Consider the following 19103-nt stretch of genomic DNA (forward strand, 5'->3'; position numbering starts at 1 on the left):
CTACCATATATTTATATATTATTGATGATACATTTATATTCCTGATATGATGCTTCTTTCTAATTTATATTATTTAGTACATGATTTACTCTCTATTTGATATTATTGATTCATAGTAAAGTGTATTCATTGAGCTTTTAGCTCATTACTCTTTTTATTTTTTTCTAACCTCTTAGATATGTGGTACCTGATAGCGACTTAAGATATCCTAAGAAGGTAATTAAAGCAATGATAATGTAAGCTATAAATGTGAGACGGTATAAATGATTATCATTACTCTCTAGCATATTTGGAAGTACCAAAACTAGGTCTCTTTTAATAGTGATAAAGAGAACTTAGACTAGGTTACCAATTCGTAGGTTACCAATCGTATCCTATCCTTAACATATGAATACTTAGAGCTAGGGGTGAAAATGGGTCGGATTAACTCCGATCCGACTTGCTATCCAACTCGATTCGAATCGAATTTGGATAGAAAATTTCTATCCGATTTGGATACAGATAGAGTTTTTAAAAAAAATTCCGATACGGATTTGGATACAGGTCGGATATATTTTTCGGATTCGGATACGAATATTGGATATCCGTTTACCCGTATATTTTTTGAATGATTTAAAGTTTTTAGTTTGCTTATTTAAATAGTAAATATTAATATTGTTACTAATAATACATTATATATTATTTATAGAGATTAATTTATCTAATTTTACATATTTGACATACAAAAAATTTATTTGTTGTAAAACTCTTAATATTTTTTTATTAATTATATCTAAATAAAATATTATAATTCTTTTAAATTCAATCAATATTTGTTTAAGATCCGATTCTCTATTCGAAAATTATCCGTATTTGTTTAATTAGGATGTGGTTTTAAATTTTGCTATCCATCTAATATCCGTATCCGAATCCGTATTGAGACTAAAAATATGGATCTGGATATGGGTTAAGTACTATCCAATCCGTATCCGATCCAGTTTCACTCCTACTTAGAGCACCATTTTATCGAGTCGAAGAAACCAATCTCTTTTGATTTCACTCGATGGGACCCTCCATCACCAAGTTGGTGGACAACACTAGTGGCTCTTTCTTGGGCTGAGATGAAATCGAAAGGGCAAGCTTCGTGGTTCGACGGGCAAACTGTGCCCCTCTTTATGTAGGTACCTTGCGCGGGTAGTTTAAATCAATTTTGATCGTGGAGGCAACAACAGATTAAAAGACACTCATTTTTTTTTTGAAAGATAAAGACATCCAAAACATTATTATCAAAACCGATTCACTTATCCTCGTCAATTGCTTGAAGGGGATCTTTAAACCAGCTTTGTCAATTGGCAGCTTAATCGACGATATGAATATCTTAACTCGTAATTTTTACAATTGTAAAGATAATTATGCTTCTGGAGAGGTTAACCGTACAGTGAATTGACTTGCTAATTAGGGTAGAATAAATGATTATGATTGTACCTGGGGTAGAATAAATGATTATGATTGTACGTGGGGTAGAATAAATGATTATGAATTGACTTGATAAGAGCATCTCCAACCGGGCTCCAAAACTCCAAATTTGGAGCCCGGTGGAGCTCTAACCGAGCTCTAAATGGGGCTCCAAATTTGGAGTCATGAATAGTGGGGCTCTAAATTTGGAGCCCCACCCTGAAAATGGAGTCAGGCTCCATTTGTCATATCAACTTTTTGAAAATGCCAAAATTACCCAATAAGTGTTATATTCAATAATTTTAATTCTATTTGTATCCTTTGTTAAATACTTTAATTAGTTAAACTGAGTATATAATTAGTTTTACTAATCATTTTTTAACAAAAATAATACCATTGGAAAGGTCTCATCAAGACCTTTAAAATGAGTCTAATATTATTTGAGTTAATTTTAATTTTAATTTTTTTATTATTTATAAAAATGAGTCTAATATTAAATTATTTTTGAGTTAATTTAAATTAATTTTTTTTTATTATTTATAAAAATGAGTCTAATAAATTATGTATCCTAAAATATAATTACTCAAAATTATCCCCAATGTAAATATTAAAAATTAAAATACATTAGATATGAAATACATCAAACATGAAATACATTAAAAATGAAATACATCAAATAAAAATTATATTAAAATTTATATTCCTTCATTCCCGTGCCTCTTCCATAAGTAATATTTATTTTCATTTTCAAGTCGGAGGTTCATTGCAAGAAGGTAAACACAGTCAAAAAAGAGAAGGTGGCTACAGAACCAGAACCGGTGGCTCCGGAACCGGAACTGGTGGCTACGGAGATGGCTTACTAGAATATTAAACATCTATTGCTTTTATTATATTTGGTTAATTTCTACTTATTTTAGGTAATGTAATTTTGATATTTTTAGTTAATGACATGTAATGCTTATTTCGATGTTTATTTCGTGTAATGTAATTTCGATGCGTTTGATTAAAAAATTAGTAATTTAAAATTACTTCTAAAACTATTGAATATTAATCTTATTTTAAAGATCTCGATGAGAGTTTTCTAACCATATATATTTTAATAAAAAATAATAACGCTAAGATGATCTATTAAGCAATTTAAAATAGCTAATATAATAATATATATTATATTATTATTATAATATATATGGAGCCTAGGGCTGTTGCTCCATTTTTGGCTCCATATTTGGAGCAGATGCTCTAATGGTTTTTTTTTTTTTTTTTTTGGTATAAGTGGAACTTTTACCTTTGAATCAAAAAAAAAAAAAAACAACAAACAAAAAAGTAAAAAACAAAAAAAATTGGCATGGTGTCCCTAAGGGCAATTTGGTCAAAACGAAATTTAGATTTGGCGCTACGCTTGGATTTGGGTCGGAATTTGGAAGGGCCGTGATAGGAAGCTTGCTAGGGTTTAGAAGAGGCTTTCGCAGACGAAGACAGTAAATCCAATGGAGAAGTCCTCGTCGCTCCTCTTCGCCGGCACACATTTTAACCGCAAGAGATTCGCCGGCGACATCGAACGCTTCAAGGCAAGAGCATCCTCTGTCTCTCTCTCTCCACTTTCTATAGAACTTCTCTCATCTCATTGAACCCTTATCCTAACTCTCTTGCTCAACAGCCAAAGAAGGATTCGCTGACAGATACGCACGAAGCCGAGGGAGAAGCTGAGCCTCCGCGATCGCCGGAGAAGAAGGAGAAGGGGAAGAAGAGGAAGAGGAAAGATAAGACTTCTGGTGACATCTCTGCACCTAATCTAGTAAAATAAAATATCTCTATTTCGATCGCTCTGTGTTGATCTTCTTTGTTTTTTTTTTCCCTCTGTTAGAGACCGTCGAGGGTTTCATTGTTTTCAAGAGCTCTGAGTTCGTATCTACGGGTGGAAGCTCAAAATCTAAGGAAGAAAATCAAGCTGATCATAGGAAGGAAGTGGAAAAGGAGATTGAGGTCTCACAACTTCTTTTATTAAAATTTTTAATCAATTTTTTTGAGTTAATCTGGAAAAGATATACTTTTTCTTGATTTCAGAGAGCTTCGATACTGCGTAAGAAGTATGGGATTCATGTCTCAGGTTATAATGTTCCTCCTCCACTGGAGAGTTTTGCTGAACTGAAATCAAGGTTAGTTTATCTTTTCTTATTCGTCAAATTGGGCTTTGGAGTGAAGGAATTATTTGCAAGCAATATTGCAAGTTTACAAATATATAGATATCTTTGTTGTTACTTAAATAAATGCATTGGTGTATTCTATTAATTTTCCTTCCTGCCATGTTTGTGTCTATGATATTAGATCTGATCCTGGATAACTCAATTTATCTGTTTTGAAAGATGACTATTTTATAACTAAATAACAGAACTCCATTGTATGGCTATTGGTGGCAAGACTAACGTTAGTTCTTGCACTTTTCCTTATTAATCAGCATGAACACAATGTGGTCCACTGGCAGAGCCACATGCATTCAAGACTTTCAAGAGAGCGCCATTCCCCTTGCAAACCCGCTAGATTTATTTTAAAAGTTACCCATTATTTTACTACTTGGTCTCTTGGTTTATGTGCTAGCACTTTGATCAGATCCTCGATTAGAGTAAGTTTTAGGGTATGTCCCGGAAGTCTCAACCTAATGCAAGTTAAGATTTCTGTCAAACGTTTAGCTTGAAGATGACCTGATCTTAACCAATCTCAATGCCACAAAGGGATGGGATCATGAAACACTAGGGTGTATTTAATTGGTTTAGGTTGCACCGTTGTGGATTAGAAGATCTTTTGATGTCCAAAAATATCAGTTCTAATAGCAGAAAATTTTGAACAATATAGAAAAGCCACTATTAGAAACTCATTGATTAGCAGATATGGACATGAAGATCAAACTTTTTTCCTTCGATGATGAAACCAAAACTATTTAATAGTCCTTCCGCAAGGAAGGGACATATATTCAGAGATTTCTTTTTGGAAAGCTGAGAAAGTTGTAAGTTCTTTCTGATCAATATTGATTAAGTTAGATATTTGATCCAAGGATTTGAATCTTAATCTTCTTTTTATTCCCATCCCAAGGTGGTTTGTATATAATTAACTTGTAATTTTTTATCTGAATCAGGACACCTAGGCTATGAATCTTAAGATGCAGACAATAGTGTCTATGTATGCATATGTTTTTTTACTGGTGGTATGAATGCATCTTCAACTCTATTGAATTGTTTAACGTACATACTTGTTTATGGTGTAACACAATATTCACAATGCCTTTTCATTACTCAAGAATGCGTATTTTCACAGGGCAAATACTGTCAGCCATATAGTTAGTGAGGATTTTCAGAGGATCCAAAGGACCTGATATTTAGATACATATCCAAACCCAACAACTGTACTTGCCATGAATGAAACTAATTAGGTGAGGTTTGGGGTTCCCGTGTAATGGTCATAGACTCGTAATGATTGAGTGGGTTGTACTACTACTGGTTGACAATGGCACCTTGAACTATCTAGTCTATTACTAGAATTTGAAATTGTTGTTAACATAATTATACAAGATCTTACAAAGCATGCATGACTAAGTATGGATTGAGCAGTTGGCCACACCATGGTAGACATTTTAGTGTCACCTAGATGGTTTTAGGGCTATAAAATATCAATTCAAGTCTAAAATCTAAATTGATGTGCTTCTGATGCAGTGGAACTGCAAATCTTTATGTATTTTTGATTCTTCATTTTACTAGGTGTTTTGATTGTCTATTATGAGTAAATGCTAAATATTTACTATCTAGATATGTTTTAGTTACAGGTAAAGAGAAGTCATAGAAACTTGTTTTGAGAAAGTTTTAAATTGTCTTCACATAGTATTTTTGGGGAATTTTAGTTCCTTGATGCGACCCAACCAATATTACCGTGGATTGATTGAATCTTGATTGTGATCAGGGCTTAGGTCATTATACTTGGTCCAAAATGTTGGTATAAATGATACAATTTTGCTTCCTTTTTGACTTGGCCAATTTATTCTCCTCTCCTTTTATTTGAGTTATTCTATTCATTTCCCTAACATCTTCTCCAAATGCTTTTTTTTTAAAATGAAATATTCTTTGCTGATAAGCAATGCTGCTACTTCATTTCCTTCTACATGCCGATAAGGGTGGTAAAAATAGACCCGGCTCGATAACTCGGTTATTAATCGGGTTTGGGTCATAAATACATTAATCTGCCTGATTAATAATCTGGTTGTGTTCGAGTTAATACCATTGACCCATTTTGACCCATTTAAGTGTATGGGTTGGGTTAGGTCGGGTCAACCCACTGACCCGATATATATATGTTAAGCTCTGATACTAATTGATAAGCTCTGATACCACTTGTTAAGCTCTGATACCACTTATTAAGCTCTGATATCACTTGATAAGTTCTCGAACCAAAGATAGGCTACGCTACTATTCCTTTAAGATCTGAATGTATTATAGGAATCAGTCCGCGCAACCGTAAGAAAATATTTGTCAGATATTCTTTGGTGGTCAGAAAATTACGAAACCAATTGGGTTAGATTTGTAACTTTCTGATCTACTACTTTCGTATTTACGCCCTTCACAGATTCAAATTGTAGTAGGGACGAAAATACGGAATAACGTGGGTGATGATGGTGGTGACGGGTGGAGTGGATGTTAGGGTTATGGATGGGTATGAAGATGAAGGTGGATAGTGTATATGGTTAAAGGATGTAGACGAAGGGAACGAAGTGGTCGAGATTCCAAAGAAGAAGCTTTGCCAACGGTAGAGGTGGAAGGTTGGTAAAGAGGGAGGAGAGAGAAGTCTAGAGAGAAGATAAGAGGCAAGAAATCAATAATCCAATTCCATGATGAATTTGGCTGCCATTCACATATATATAGAGGCTAGCCAACAAGCCCTAAAATAATATGAAATCCTAATTCTAAAGGATTCCCATCGATCGCATTCGAACGCGCCCGATCGTGTTTGAACGCATCAAAATTATGTAGTGGTTTAATCCACACGGCACGCGTGGCATATGTGACAAGTCGGGCGGGGCTTGTCACACATAGATACTCTCCTGTGCACATATAATCATGACATCATCAAATAAAACCTGCTAACCTATCCATAATCACATAATCCATTACTAGATAAATCATACTATTAACCAAATAAATCTGTTAACATATGAATATCTCAGTCCACAATAATATACATTAAACCACTACATAATCTGGTAGGACCCACACATGCCACAACAAACTATCAAGATACAACTAAAACAACTAATACATAATATATAATATATAATATAACCTAATTTGAGAAAGGCGTCTAGGGGATAAGACTACTCACACTTGATCAGAAGACGTAAACCACGTATCCCTCACATCTGCCAATCAACCGAGTGACACTCATCGCTAGCAAGGTCCACGAGGTCTCAATTAAGGGGGTTGGATCTGAAAATGTTTAAATAATGTAAAGTTATTTATTTATCCAATTGGGATCCGTTTGTGTAACATATGATGATCTATTAGGTTTAAAATTTCTTCTTTTGTTTTTATTAAATTATTTGATCTATATCATATATTTAATTATAATAATATTAATATGTTATTATTCTAATTGTAGATTTATTTATAAAACCATAGTTTGCCAATTATATATTAAATATATAATAGTCAATCTCTTTTGATGAAAAACAAAACGTAAAAGAGCTACATGTACAATAATATAATTTAAAATACAAGCACCTATATTATATAATATTATATAATTATACTTTAATTATTTTGTCACTACTACCCTTACTAAACAAATTAAAAGTTGCATATAAAATAATCTTTACTTAATCATGTAATATAAACATTAAATAAGCCTACTATTATATTGCATACATAATAATGTATAATAAGTTGTACGTATATATATATACCTAATTATAAAGACATATATTAATCTAATAAAAATATATGAAGTTAAAAATATATTTATGTACAAATATTTATAATTATAATTAACTAAAATTACACTAATTACACTTATCTAATAACCATGTTACTAAATATATCTATTCTTGAAAAATTAAACTAAAAATCTAATTTAGATTAACTAATAACATAAGTGATTTAGACATGTCTTTTATTGCCAGAGAAGGTAAAATGAAGAGGGGAGGAAGAAGAAGAAGAAGAAGAAGAAAAGGGAAGAGAGGGAGGCTCACCTCAGCGGTAGCGACGACGGCGACGCGGGCAGGCCTGCGTCGATAAGAGGAGAGAAAGAGAGCTCGAGAGAGAGAGGTGGTTGAGAGAGAGGAGGGTAAGAGTGAGAGTTAGAGAGAGTTGGAGAGAGACCTATAAAGAGGGAGAGAGAGAGGCGGTGAGGGGGGTGTGCGGCGGTGGTGGTAGGACAACGTGGACGAGAGAGAGAGAGAGAGAGAATAAGTGAGAGCGAGAGACCGAAAGAGAGGGAGAGAGAGAGAGGCGGTGAAGGAGGGGGAAGGGCTGCGGCGGCGGCGGGGCCCGCCGCAGCCAGCTGGCCCGGCCCGGTTGGCCGGGCCGGCGATTGTGGGTGCACGTGGCGCCCTCAACGTGCGCCCACAAGTTGCATGGCATGAGCTCGTGCCATGCAACATCAAATTTTTTTTATATTTTTTTTTTCTCTTTTTTTTATATATTTAATTTATACATTATTATTATTATTATTTATTTTTTCTGGGTTATTATTATTATTATTATTATTATTTTTGTTTTTTTTGGGTTATTACACTATCTGATGATTTTATGATGGAATAACACTTGAATATTTGAAAGTTTTGTAAGCTATATGTTGGATTATAGGCTTGAAAGCCATTTTTAAAGTTATTTTATAGGAACCATGTATTATATGGCTTGGTTAGTGGGCAGACACTAGCATGTGATCACACGCATAGAAATCTGAAAACTCTAGTATACTGGAGTATAAATGGGATGGACCTTAGTACCCCGGGGGTTAATTGGGGCGGGCCCTATCAGTGGGGCCAATACACAGATACTCTAGTATCTAGGAGTTAAAATGGGACAGGCTTGTCAGTGGGCTAACATTGGCCATGGTTGCTTAAATTAATATATGTTGAGATTTTAACTGTGCTCTAATGTATAATGATTTATTTTGTACGGTGCAATAGATTTGATTCTACATTATGCTTGATACTTCAATTTGAATATGGTGTAATGGATTTTTTTACATTATGCTTTGATACTTTAATTTAAATATTAGTTAATTGCTTACTCAAGTATATTTCTAATTATGTATTTGATTTTCAAAAATGTTCTATACTGAGCTGGGATGTGAGCTCATTATTGCTATTTTCCTCCATTTCATATGACTTATGAAGTGTGAGGACATATAGTGGGGCTCTCTACAACGTCATTTTGGTAGCACACTACTAGATGTCACATTTTGTATCCTACCTTTTTAAGGGTAGTTATGGCTTGTGTTATATGTCAAAAATACAAGTTTAATATGTATACTAATTTTGGTGGTGATGTAAATAATATCTCTAGGTTATGTTTTCTATTTAAGAGTTTATATAGATGCACCTCTGCATTGTTTTATACTATGATGATTAAGTTTTGCATATTGGAGAAAAAAAGAAGAAATCAAATGTGTTATAGTATAGGTAGATAATCAAATATTACTTGGGTATTATAGGCCTTGCGCTCTACTGGGCACTGTCCCAATGGAGTCGCGGCCGGTCATACTTATCTACTATAGTGTTAGTAGGGGGTGTGACACAAACACTGCTGAATTTGGTTTAACTTAACTTGATAGGAGAAGATTTGAGCTTAGAGAATCAACTTAGCTACTTTTGGGGAGGTTCCAACATAGGGTTGTTTGGTTTATAACTATTGAACCTGTGCATTAGGAATCTAAAATCTCTGATCTGCTCAATGCTGCTTGAATGTGAACCAAGGGTTACAGATTGTGGTAATGTATTTCCTGGGTTATGCCCGTGGTGTCATCCTTGCCCTCTGAAGTATCAATAAATATACATGGAGAAAGCTATTCTTGGCACTTTCTTTCTTTCAAGCTTGCACTTATTTCATCCACAACATAAGATCTTAATTTTTGTTGATTTTCAAATTCAAGTAATGCTACATGTCATATTAATAACTTGTTAGTCAGCAGGTATGGCTGCAAATCCTACTTGTTGCAGAACTTGTGGGGGCTCGGATTTAAAGATCCTACACCTATTCAAAGGCAGGCTATTCCAGTACTCCTCTCCGTAAGTGCTTCTTCGTCTGCGTTTAATGTTTCTCTTTAAAGTATTTATTTTTATGTTTAAACTAATTCGGTGGGTCTTAACTCAGGGGAGGGAGTGCTTTGCCTGTGCACCCACAGGTTCTGGCAAGACATTGGCATTTTTATGCCCAATGCTTACGAAACTGAAGGTAGCATCTAGTAGTGTGCTTATTATTTATAACTAATATCTGGACTCCTTTAAGATTTGTTGTTAATAGCCAGGATCTAAAGATGGTGTCAAAACTTTAATCCTTTGTCCTACGAGAGAATTGGCTGCACAAACTACGAGAGAGTGCAAGAAGTTGGCAAAAGGAAGGAAATTCTACATTAAGTTAATGACTAAGGAGCTATCAAGATGTGGTGATTTTGAGAAAATGCCATGTGACGTTCTTGTGTCGACTCCACTTCGGTTGGAGTATGCTATGCGCAATAGGAAGCTCGATTTGTGTAGGTCAGTATTCGGAGAGACCTTTTTTCTTCCCGGTTTATTTGTTAGGATGATGTAAAAATCAGAAATAATCCACTCTGATGCTTCGTTGAATTCATATTTCTCTCCTTCATAAGTGCCCTTGGGAGGAAAATCTTGCATTGATTTCTGATAATATTGGTTAAGTCTGCTTTTGTCTATGTTTAGAATCATGCTTTATTCCTTTTGTTCTTGCATATGCAGATAATAAATTTTTTGCTATCATTTCTTGGTTGGCATGGTGAGGCAAAGATATCAAGATCAGATAGAGGAAATCTTAATTATTTATATGAAACATGATGAAGTGTACATGCATCTAAACACATCAATATTCTTTCAAAGCCTTTAGCTTTAGAAACTAAGAATAAAAGTCTAATTTTGATACAAATCTATTTTTGCAAATATTTTAGATAATTACATATGATGATGAACTTTACCGATATAGGTATCATATGAGCAATTTAGAGTAAGTACTAGAAACATGATATGGGGGTACAATGCATTATAGATTTATCAAAATGTTGAGTCTTTGTTATGTTACTATTTTCATTCTCTCGATAGGTCACATATAATGTTCATCAGTTCAGAGTGATATTTGATGTTAGAGTATTATTGTTGTATTAGGGTCATAATATTAGAGGAAAAAATTGAGAAGGAATATTCCATTTTGGATAATAAACTTTTGTTGTACTTGAAGCAAATAAAATTGATGTTAGCTTGTTTAGCATGACTGAAATGTGTCTATTGGGGAGAGACACAATTATTTAGTTGGAAGGCACCTAAATGTAATGTGTACAAAATAAAATAGAACCATAATAAAAAATTAGTCCTATAAAGCATAAATCAAAGGGATAATTACACTTAGCTCATCCTGAACTATCACAATTTTTTACATATACATTCTAAACTTTTTCCATATAAAATTCCTGAACTAAGAAAAAAAATCTATGACTCCTTAATTACGAAAGAAAACTATATGAACTCTTTGAACTAAGAATTTTTTTAGGCAAGGGGTATATGTGGAAACAATGATAGTTTAGGATGGCTAAGTGTAATTAACCGTGATTGTTTTTCAAATCAATGTTGTGAAAAACGTCGTTGATATATGCTATGCGAATGCATGCATATGTGGGCGCTTATGCAGCTTGGTATTTTGATATATTAAATAAATTTAATATTATATATGATATTAATATATACTATATTGTCTTGTAATAAACTAGCATATGTATAACTGTACTAAATAATGTGTAGAACAATGTTATATACGCACAAGTAACATTTGGTTTGCATAATGCTTTTATCAAAATATAAAAGCACAACCAACAAATGATAATCATATATTCATTATATTTCTTTCTTCTTTCGCAAAAGTATCTTTAATGTTCAGTTCTTTTTTACTATCTTTCTTCACTGTGAATTTGTCTAAAAGACGTTTAGTCCTTGGTCTTTTACTTCAAAGAAACATCTAAAATTTTCGGATTATCCCTCACTCCAAAAATATTTACTTTTGCCCTTAATTCTGTTGCCTCTCTTGATTTATCATTCTTTTAATTTTGATCCCATCTAGATGTTCCTTAATAATCTTTTTTGCTGCATTAGTGGCTTTTGGATAAGGCACAATATCACTTTTAACATGAACAATATGCTTCTGATGCGGACGTCACTAACATATTACATGAGCAGATGTATCAATGCAGTTTCTCCTTCAGGAAATGTCTTAAGTCGATTATTTTTTTTATACATTTGCTATTTATGGTGTGTAGGATTATATTTGCTTTTTTGCAATTGTTTAAGATGTTATTTGCTTATTGTCATTTATAATGTCTATATATAGGCTAGCTTTTTACTCAATCGGAGTTCATGAAGAAATAATTTTTTTTGAGATTTATCTTTAATGTGGGTTTTGGATGTGAAACCCTAGTTGAGAATAGATGTGTGAAACCCCATTAATTTTCTTTTTCTAACCATCATCATTCCTAGAATCCTAATAATATTATGACCCGAACTTGGCTACTAGATCAAGCTTGAGTGTAGGAAGGTAGACTTCGTAGTCGGACGAGAATATTTGCTAGATATTCGTTCGTAGCGGGAAGATTACGAAACCAGAAGGGTTCGTTCCGTAACCGCTTGATCTACAAATTGATTTTCACGCCCTTCATAGATTCAGATCGTAGCTAGGGCTAAAGTCGGCGAAGTTCCAGTGGAGGTGTTGGATATCGGCGAGATGATGATGGTGGAGATGGAGACTTGGTCATGTGTTCAAGTAAGGTTTGCACGTGGTGTAGTAGGGTGAAGGAAGAGGGGAGAGAAGGTGTTGGTGTCCCAAGGAGGAGGGAGGGTCTGATGGTTGAAATAGGCAAGAAGTAGACAATGGCAAGGTGGCGCGTTGCTAGGATTTGAGCAAGGAGGGAGGAGCTTCATATTAGAGAGGAGAAGATAGGCTAACCTGATAATTCATGCATAATCCAAATCTGGTTGCACTCCATAATATATGTTGGAGGCTAACCGGTTAACCAAAACCAATTAAGCAAATCTGTTCAAGACTAGACCAACATACCATTAACTAAACAACTCAAGCTAACTGAACTAAGAATGAAAACAGAAACTAACTAGATAAATGACTTGGTTCATGAGCCTAATGCCTTCATGCCTGAGCCTAATGTGCACGAGATGACTCGGTTCGGCACGAATCACATCAAATGATCCCATTGTTTCACCTCATTTTAATATCAGAGCAATGGTTTTTTAGGATTCAAATCTTCTCCAAACCATTCACAATTAATACACTATTAAACATTAATTAGCAGTAAATAATAATCAACATCCTACTTTTACTAAAAAATAAAAATTAGTTAGTAGTAATCTACTAAATAAAATACTAATTAGTCTAATCTACTAGTCAATAATCAATAATCTAATAATCAGTAGACACATTTGGTGGCCGCAGGGGGGTGGGATTAGGAGAGTGAGAAAGATAGAGTGTAAGATGGGATTGAGAGATAGAGAGAGACAAAGGTAGATATGAGGGTTATGGGAGGTAGCAGTTGCTGATGGCCACTAGTTGTTGGGGTTGGGGGGTTGGGGGGGTTTTAGTGTAGATAGATGGGTGTGTGTGTGCGAGAGAGAGTTTATGGGAGAGTGAGATTGGGATGTGGGAGGTGGTGGTCGCACCGGTAGGGGTGGCAAGAGAGTGAAAGTGAGCATATATCCGCCGCTCGCCAATGCTGCCCTGCGTTGTCGACCGTTGGAGAGGGAGCTCGAGAGAGGGAGAGCTGAGAGGATTAGGGTAGTAGGGATTGAGGGAGAGACTTTTTTGTTCCCAGAAATTTGCATTTAATAGGACATTGCATTTTCAATATCTACCAATTGAGCTATACACTTTACTAAATATTTGCAGGAAACACTATATTGTTAGTTATGTAAATTAAACTTAACCAAACTCCTAGGATAAGTAACCAAACTCCTAGGATAAGTTAAGTACACTATGAAGATTAATGATCAATATGATTTTGTGATACTTTATTTGATCTAACCTGTATAACTATGATTTGTTGTTTGACTAAAAAGTAAAATTGAAGCACATTGTATAATACTGTATAATCTGGTTTTAATTGTCTGAAATAGCATCAACCTATGAAGTTGGTTGATGCTTCTGAGCTTTTCCTAGTAATTCGAGTAAGAATATTTCTTTTCACTAAATATGATTTTTAGATAGTGAAGTCCATCTGAGTTAAGAGTTTAACATATAGTGTTTGTTGGAATGAATTGGTCTCAAGGAGTTGATTATTGATCTTGATCTTAGTTTTTTGTGCAGGGTGGAATACCTTGTCCTGGATGAATCTGATAAGCTTTTTGAGCTTGGGTTTGTCGAGCAAATAGATTCTGTTGTAAAAGCTTGCTCAAATCCTTCGATTGTCCGTTCTCTGTTTAGTGCTACCTTGCCTGATTCTGTTGAGGAACTAGCTCGTTCGATAATGCATGATGCAGTTCGAATCATTGTGGGTAGAAAGTGAGTTTTCTTGTTTTCCTCATTGTTCTTGTGTGCTATATAGATATCTGTTAGATTGTTACTTCAATTCATAACGGAAGAAATCAAAGTCCAATTTGCCTTGATATTTTTTGCAGTCTTTTGTACATGCCTTATTTGTTAGAGACCTTGACAGGAATTCTGCCTCTGAATTGATTAAACAAAAATTGGTTTTTGCTGGAAGTGAGAAGGGAAAGCTGCTTGCTCTTAGGCAAAGCTTTGCCCAGGTGTGGTGGTGTTCATCCTTCTGTTGTACTATATCTACATTTCCTGCTACAGTAACACTATGATGTCTTTGCCAGCATATTTATTTTAAAGCATGACAAAAATGATGTGATCTACCTTCGTTTTCTCCAAGTACATCTATGTTTCTTGTGCTGCATTTTCTCATCTGATTTGTTGGTCTGATAATGTATATTGCCCTTTTTTTTTCCAATTTTTCAGAGGGTATGCTTAAAGTTGTTTGTGTTAGGAGCCATTATGCACCTATTCACTAGAAGTTCCAAAACTCATACAAGATTCTGTTTTTGCAGCTTGTCTAATTCAGGCCTTTCTTGAACTCTTCATAAGCAAATATTGATCAAATATAGGCATCCAACTCACAATGTAGAAAGTAGGAACCATTCATAATAACTCTGGAGAAGTAAATGTGCTTTTATTTTTCAGCTGTTTTTAGTTGTTAGAACTTATCACATGCTATATTTTCTTATTGGTTTCTAATTGGATATCTTTTTGCTGGTAGTGTCTAAATCCCCCAGTCTTGCTGTTTGTTCAAAGCAAAGAAAGGGCTAAGGAACTCTACAAGGAAGTGGCATTTGATGACATTAAAGCTGATGTGATTCATGCAGATCTCACTCAGCAACAGGTATTGCTCTTAGAAATATTCTACTATTGCTGTTCCTGATCCCTAGTAGGGCAGTTGTGCTGAATGTAATATTGCAGGCACTATTTTTTCTTTGTTCTTTTTTGAATTCTGAAAAATCTCTGATGGACTTTGATGTTGACTTCTTCCCCTTTTTTTTTAATTTTGTTTTGTTGCTTTTATGTCCCTAGAGAGAAGATGCTGTTGACAACTTCAGAGCAGGAAAGACCTGGGTTTTAATAGCAACTGATGTCATTTCCCGGGGCATGGACTTTAAGGGCGTCAACTGTGTGATTAACTATGATTTTCCAGAATCAGGTGCAGCTTATATTCATCGAATTGGTACGTAACATGGTCTAGCCCATAAATCTCTCTTTGATTCCAATATTAACGAAAGATCTTCATAGTCGGTCAACAATGCGGATGATTTTTCCTATTTGCCAAGCTTAGCTAGACTCGGTCAGCTTTGCGCACTAGTTTCTGTGAGTTGAGAAGTGGTGGTTTAATGAAATTTCTTTAGCCATTTTAAGTAGGTTGTAGATATACCTTACATCAAGATGATGTTTTCAAAATAGAGATCATCCTAAATGTAGTTATCAGTATCTTGTTATTTATGTTATCTCAATATGCTATGGTTTAGTATATGTGGACATTAAATCCATGGTTTGTCTTTTTTAGGACGGTCTGGAAGAGCTGGTAGACCTGGGGAAGCAATAACGCTGTACACTGAAGAGGACAAGCCATTTTTACGGAATGTAGCCAATGTGATGGCATCATCTGGCTGTGAAGTTCCCTCCTGGATATTAGCATTGCCTAAGCTCAAGCATAAAAAGCACCGGCCTAAGAGAGACTCAATCTCAACGTTACCAGAGGACAATGCAGAATAAACTGTACTTGAGAAAGTTAGTCCACACTAGATGAATTCTTTTTCAGTTATTTCTTTGGTTATTATATGTAAGTCATGAACAAGCTAAATACTCATTTCTCATCCTTATTTATCTTTCTTGTTAGATTTTCCTTTACAGAAACCCAAAACCTCTCATAGTTGCCATTGATAACAATGCATCGTTTTTGCTGATGCTAAGAAAGAAACTAGAGTAAAGAATGCTATATTGTAGTATTACTTCCATATGAACATGCAATCTTGCCATGTACATTCTCTGGAGTTTCACTTTTTTCGTTTATACATTGTGTCTGATTAATTTGAAATTCTCAAGGAGTTATTTATTTATTTTTCCATTCCACAAAATTCTAAGTGTCAAAGTAAAATACTTCAATATATGGGAGATACTTTTGAGGTGGATGATTGCACGGATGATCCTTGTGAGCTCAGAATCTTTCTAAGCTGGCGTTCTTTGCTCCTGCATGGATAGCTCCTGTGCAGAGCAACTGAGTTCCAGTTAAGACGATCGTTAGCGTTTCCATCGTCCTCTGTGAAGCAGGAAAAAGAAAAGGCTACATCAGTACTGAAGCTTCTCTTCAAGGTAAAGATTCTTTCAGCTTACCAGGCTTGCACTCCTCCAACCGATGCTTATCTCTTTACAGGCTAATCTGCAAAGGCAAAATTGAAATTGGTTATCCCAATTATCTCAAACTTCATTTTCTCCCCTCCAGAGAGAATTTTTGATAGATGCTGGATTTACAGGTTCATGTATTGCGTATTCTTAGTAGTAATCGGAAGCTACGAATTGTAAATGGGCCTGTCAGGATATGTGATATATGCCAAAGTAGTAGTGCTGAGAGAGAATAAGATTTGGGTAGTTCAAGAGGAATGTGTGCTTTTTTGTGAGGTAAAATAATGTGCCAGAATAGGTCAAAGTATGGGTTTCATCAGTCTTCTTTACCTAAATGATTAAAAAATTGCCGAATCCGCAAGATACTAACATGTTCTGAAAATTAGCTAAGAAAACCGGAACAAACAAAAGTCCATTTCACAGGGTTGAGAAATGTTTACCCCATGGCCAGAAGAGTGAGGGCCCAAGTAATAATTGAAGAGGCTGCAGCTGACAATAGGCTGGCCGGATTCCACCGTGATACCTCTTGTAGGCCGGTGAGTGAAGTAGCAATGCCGACAACTCCGGTGATGAGGGAGAATATCACGAAGAAGCCAGTGGCTAAGTTGCCGATCGGAAAGTATATGGGAAACAACCGAGCTGGCGGAGTCAAGCCCGATACTGCTCGTATTCACATGAAATTTGAACATTATTAGCATATTGATCAAGAGAGAACTAAATTTCTCAGGGTATTTATTTACTTACATGCATAGGGCGTCTCATTGACGCCGTAGTTAAGAGCCCAACCAGCGATTGCTGCTACGATGACGTACATAATAAGGTTGACTAAGAGAAGGGTGGTAGCCACAGTCTTTGAGCCCCCGGAAGCCATTAGTGATAGCTATAATGCAAGGCATCGACTCATAGGTAATATATATAGCCTAGCAAAGAATATTTGCTGACTAGCAGTTGTCTCTTCTTTAATTAGCCGATTCGTTACTTGCTTGCTTGGCAAGAGGTTTCTTCTTCCACTTTTATCTTGTAAGAAGGAAAGAATCTCACTCTTGGCTGCATGTCGTGGATTTGGTGTGATCTTCCAGAACGTAACACCGTGGGATAGCTACTACCTAAGATACAGAATTTGCATGGTGAGCAGATAAGTTCTTTTCTTCACTTCCTGGTTACGTGGAGACTTCTTTAGGAGAGATGCCACATCGAGTCCACTTTAGATAATAGATGCTCTTCTCTCGACTCCACCATTTGTGATTGTGGGCTTTAATAGATGGTTGGCATGGGCTCGTTTTGCTCTTGCACAGGTCGAACAACAGTTTACGTCACAAAGTTGGAAACAAGCCAACAACACTAAGCCAGCGATCACTGAAGTTGATCATGAAATCCTAACTGTTCAACGAAATAATTTACTTTTCCACATGGTTTATCCAATACATCTGGATAATCATTGCCACTGCTTATTAGAGAACCATTAGCAGATACAATTTTATTTGCTTACTTTAGCAACAAGTTGTTGAATCTATTTACTTAGAACGATAGAGATCTCTCTACATCGATTTGCATCGATTGGTATTAGAGAGCCCTAGATGGGGGTAAACCTATGATCTAGGCCTAGTTCGAGAGATCCAGCCGGCTCGTTGTCACAAAATTTATGCACACGTAAGCCTTGATTTCAGCTTGCCCTCCGGCACAACATCCAAGCCACCACGACGAAGGTGGCTCATCCACGTTTTTTGCGGAAGTCTTCAACACAACTAGGGTAATTAATAATAGTGAAGCTTTGAGGCTATGATTTGCTTGGAAATCACCATGGATATCTGCGACCGTGATGGTCGAGTGGAATCTGGTTCTTCCATCCGTATTTACTATGGACGCCCGCTAGTCGGTTCGGCTACTCGCGCATGGGTTGGTTCGACCACCCGAGTCATTAATGCCCTTCTCACCTTGAAGCTAAGGTGAACAAAAACATAGTGAATTGTTACAATCCAAGTCTGATTTAAGTCAGAGTTCAAATTAGTTCCATCAATTGCAAGAACTTACAATCTATGCAGTTTAAAAAAAGTAATTAGAAAATATTCATATGGTGTCCACAAAATATTTAATCCATAATTTTCTGATCTAAGTCTTTAGTATTTAAACTTTGTTTTGCGTGAAACTGTGATCCAATTCGAAGGAGATACGGAGACTAGTAGAATAAGCATATTGCTTTTTTCTTATTTGATTTTATTATTTTAAGACTTTTTATTTTATTAACTATAAAATAAAGTCTTATGGTTTGTGTTAGGCATACATTGAATAGATTCTCTTTTTATCTCTCTCTCAGCATCTCTCTATTTCTCTTACTCTAGCCTTCTCTTTCTTCTCTGACAAGTTCCCTTTTGTCTCTCTTTGCTTTAGCCGTCATTTATACAGATCTTTATTATACTATATATTTTTTAATTCTAAGGTTTTATTTCTTAAACTTATGTTGCAATTTAGAAATTATAAAACAATATTTTTGGCAAATTGATTATTGATGTA

General features: G+C 35.3%; 2 protein-coding genes across 3 annotated transcripts; one reads left to right on the forward strand and one right to left on the reverse strand.

The window, feature by feature from the left end:
• Positions 1–2846: 2846 nt before the first annotated feature.
• LOC140791346 (DEAD-box ATP-dependent RNA helicase 57) lies at positions 2847–16287 on the forward strand. Of its 2 annotated transcripts, none has more exons than XM_073141880.1 (12): positions 2847–3002; positions 3092–3206; positions 3299–3417; positions 3499–3590; positions 9607–9703; positions 9789–9869; positions 9939–10171; positions 13992–14198; positions 14353–14443; positions 14959–15081; positions 15270–15420; positions 15757–16287. In XM_073141880.1, the coding sequence occupies exons 1-12, from the start codon at positions 2922–2924 to the stop codon at positions 15963–15965; spliced, it is 1599 nt and encodes a 532-aa protein (XP_072997981.1). In that variant the 5' UTR covers positions 2847–2921; the 3' UTR covers positions 15966–16287. The 2 variants fall into 2 exon arrangements, with proteins under 2 accessions (XP_072997981.1, XP_072997982.1); XM_073141881.1 differs by having other exon boundaries at positions 2854–3002; positions 14004–14198.
• LOC140791347 (membrane protein PM19L) lies at positions 16172–17478 on the reverse strand. The gene is made up of 4 exons (XM_073141882.1): positions 17337–17478; positions 17033–17252; positions 16584–16629; positions 16172–16509 (listed from the first exon to the last, which is right to left on the reverse strand). Exons 1-4 carry the CDS (start codon positions 17461–17463, stop codon positions 16408–16410), a joined length of 495 nt encoding a protein of 164 aa, XP_072997983.1. The 5' UTR covers positions 17464–17478; the 3' UTR covers positions 16172–16407.
• Between the last annotated feature and the right edge of the window lie 1625 nt (positions 17479–19103).

This window comes from Typha latifolia, chromosome 6 (genome assembly GCF_019914945.1).
Source record: "Typha latifolia isolate L0001 chromosome 6, TyphaL0001v2, whole genome shotgun sequence".
Lineage (NCBI taxonomy): Eukaryota > Viridiplantae > Streptophyta > Magnoliopsida > Poales > Typhaceae > Typha > Typha latifolia.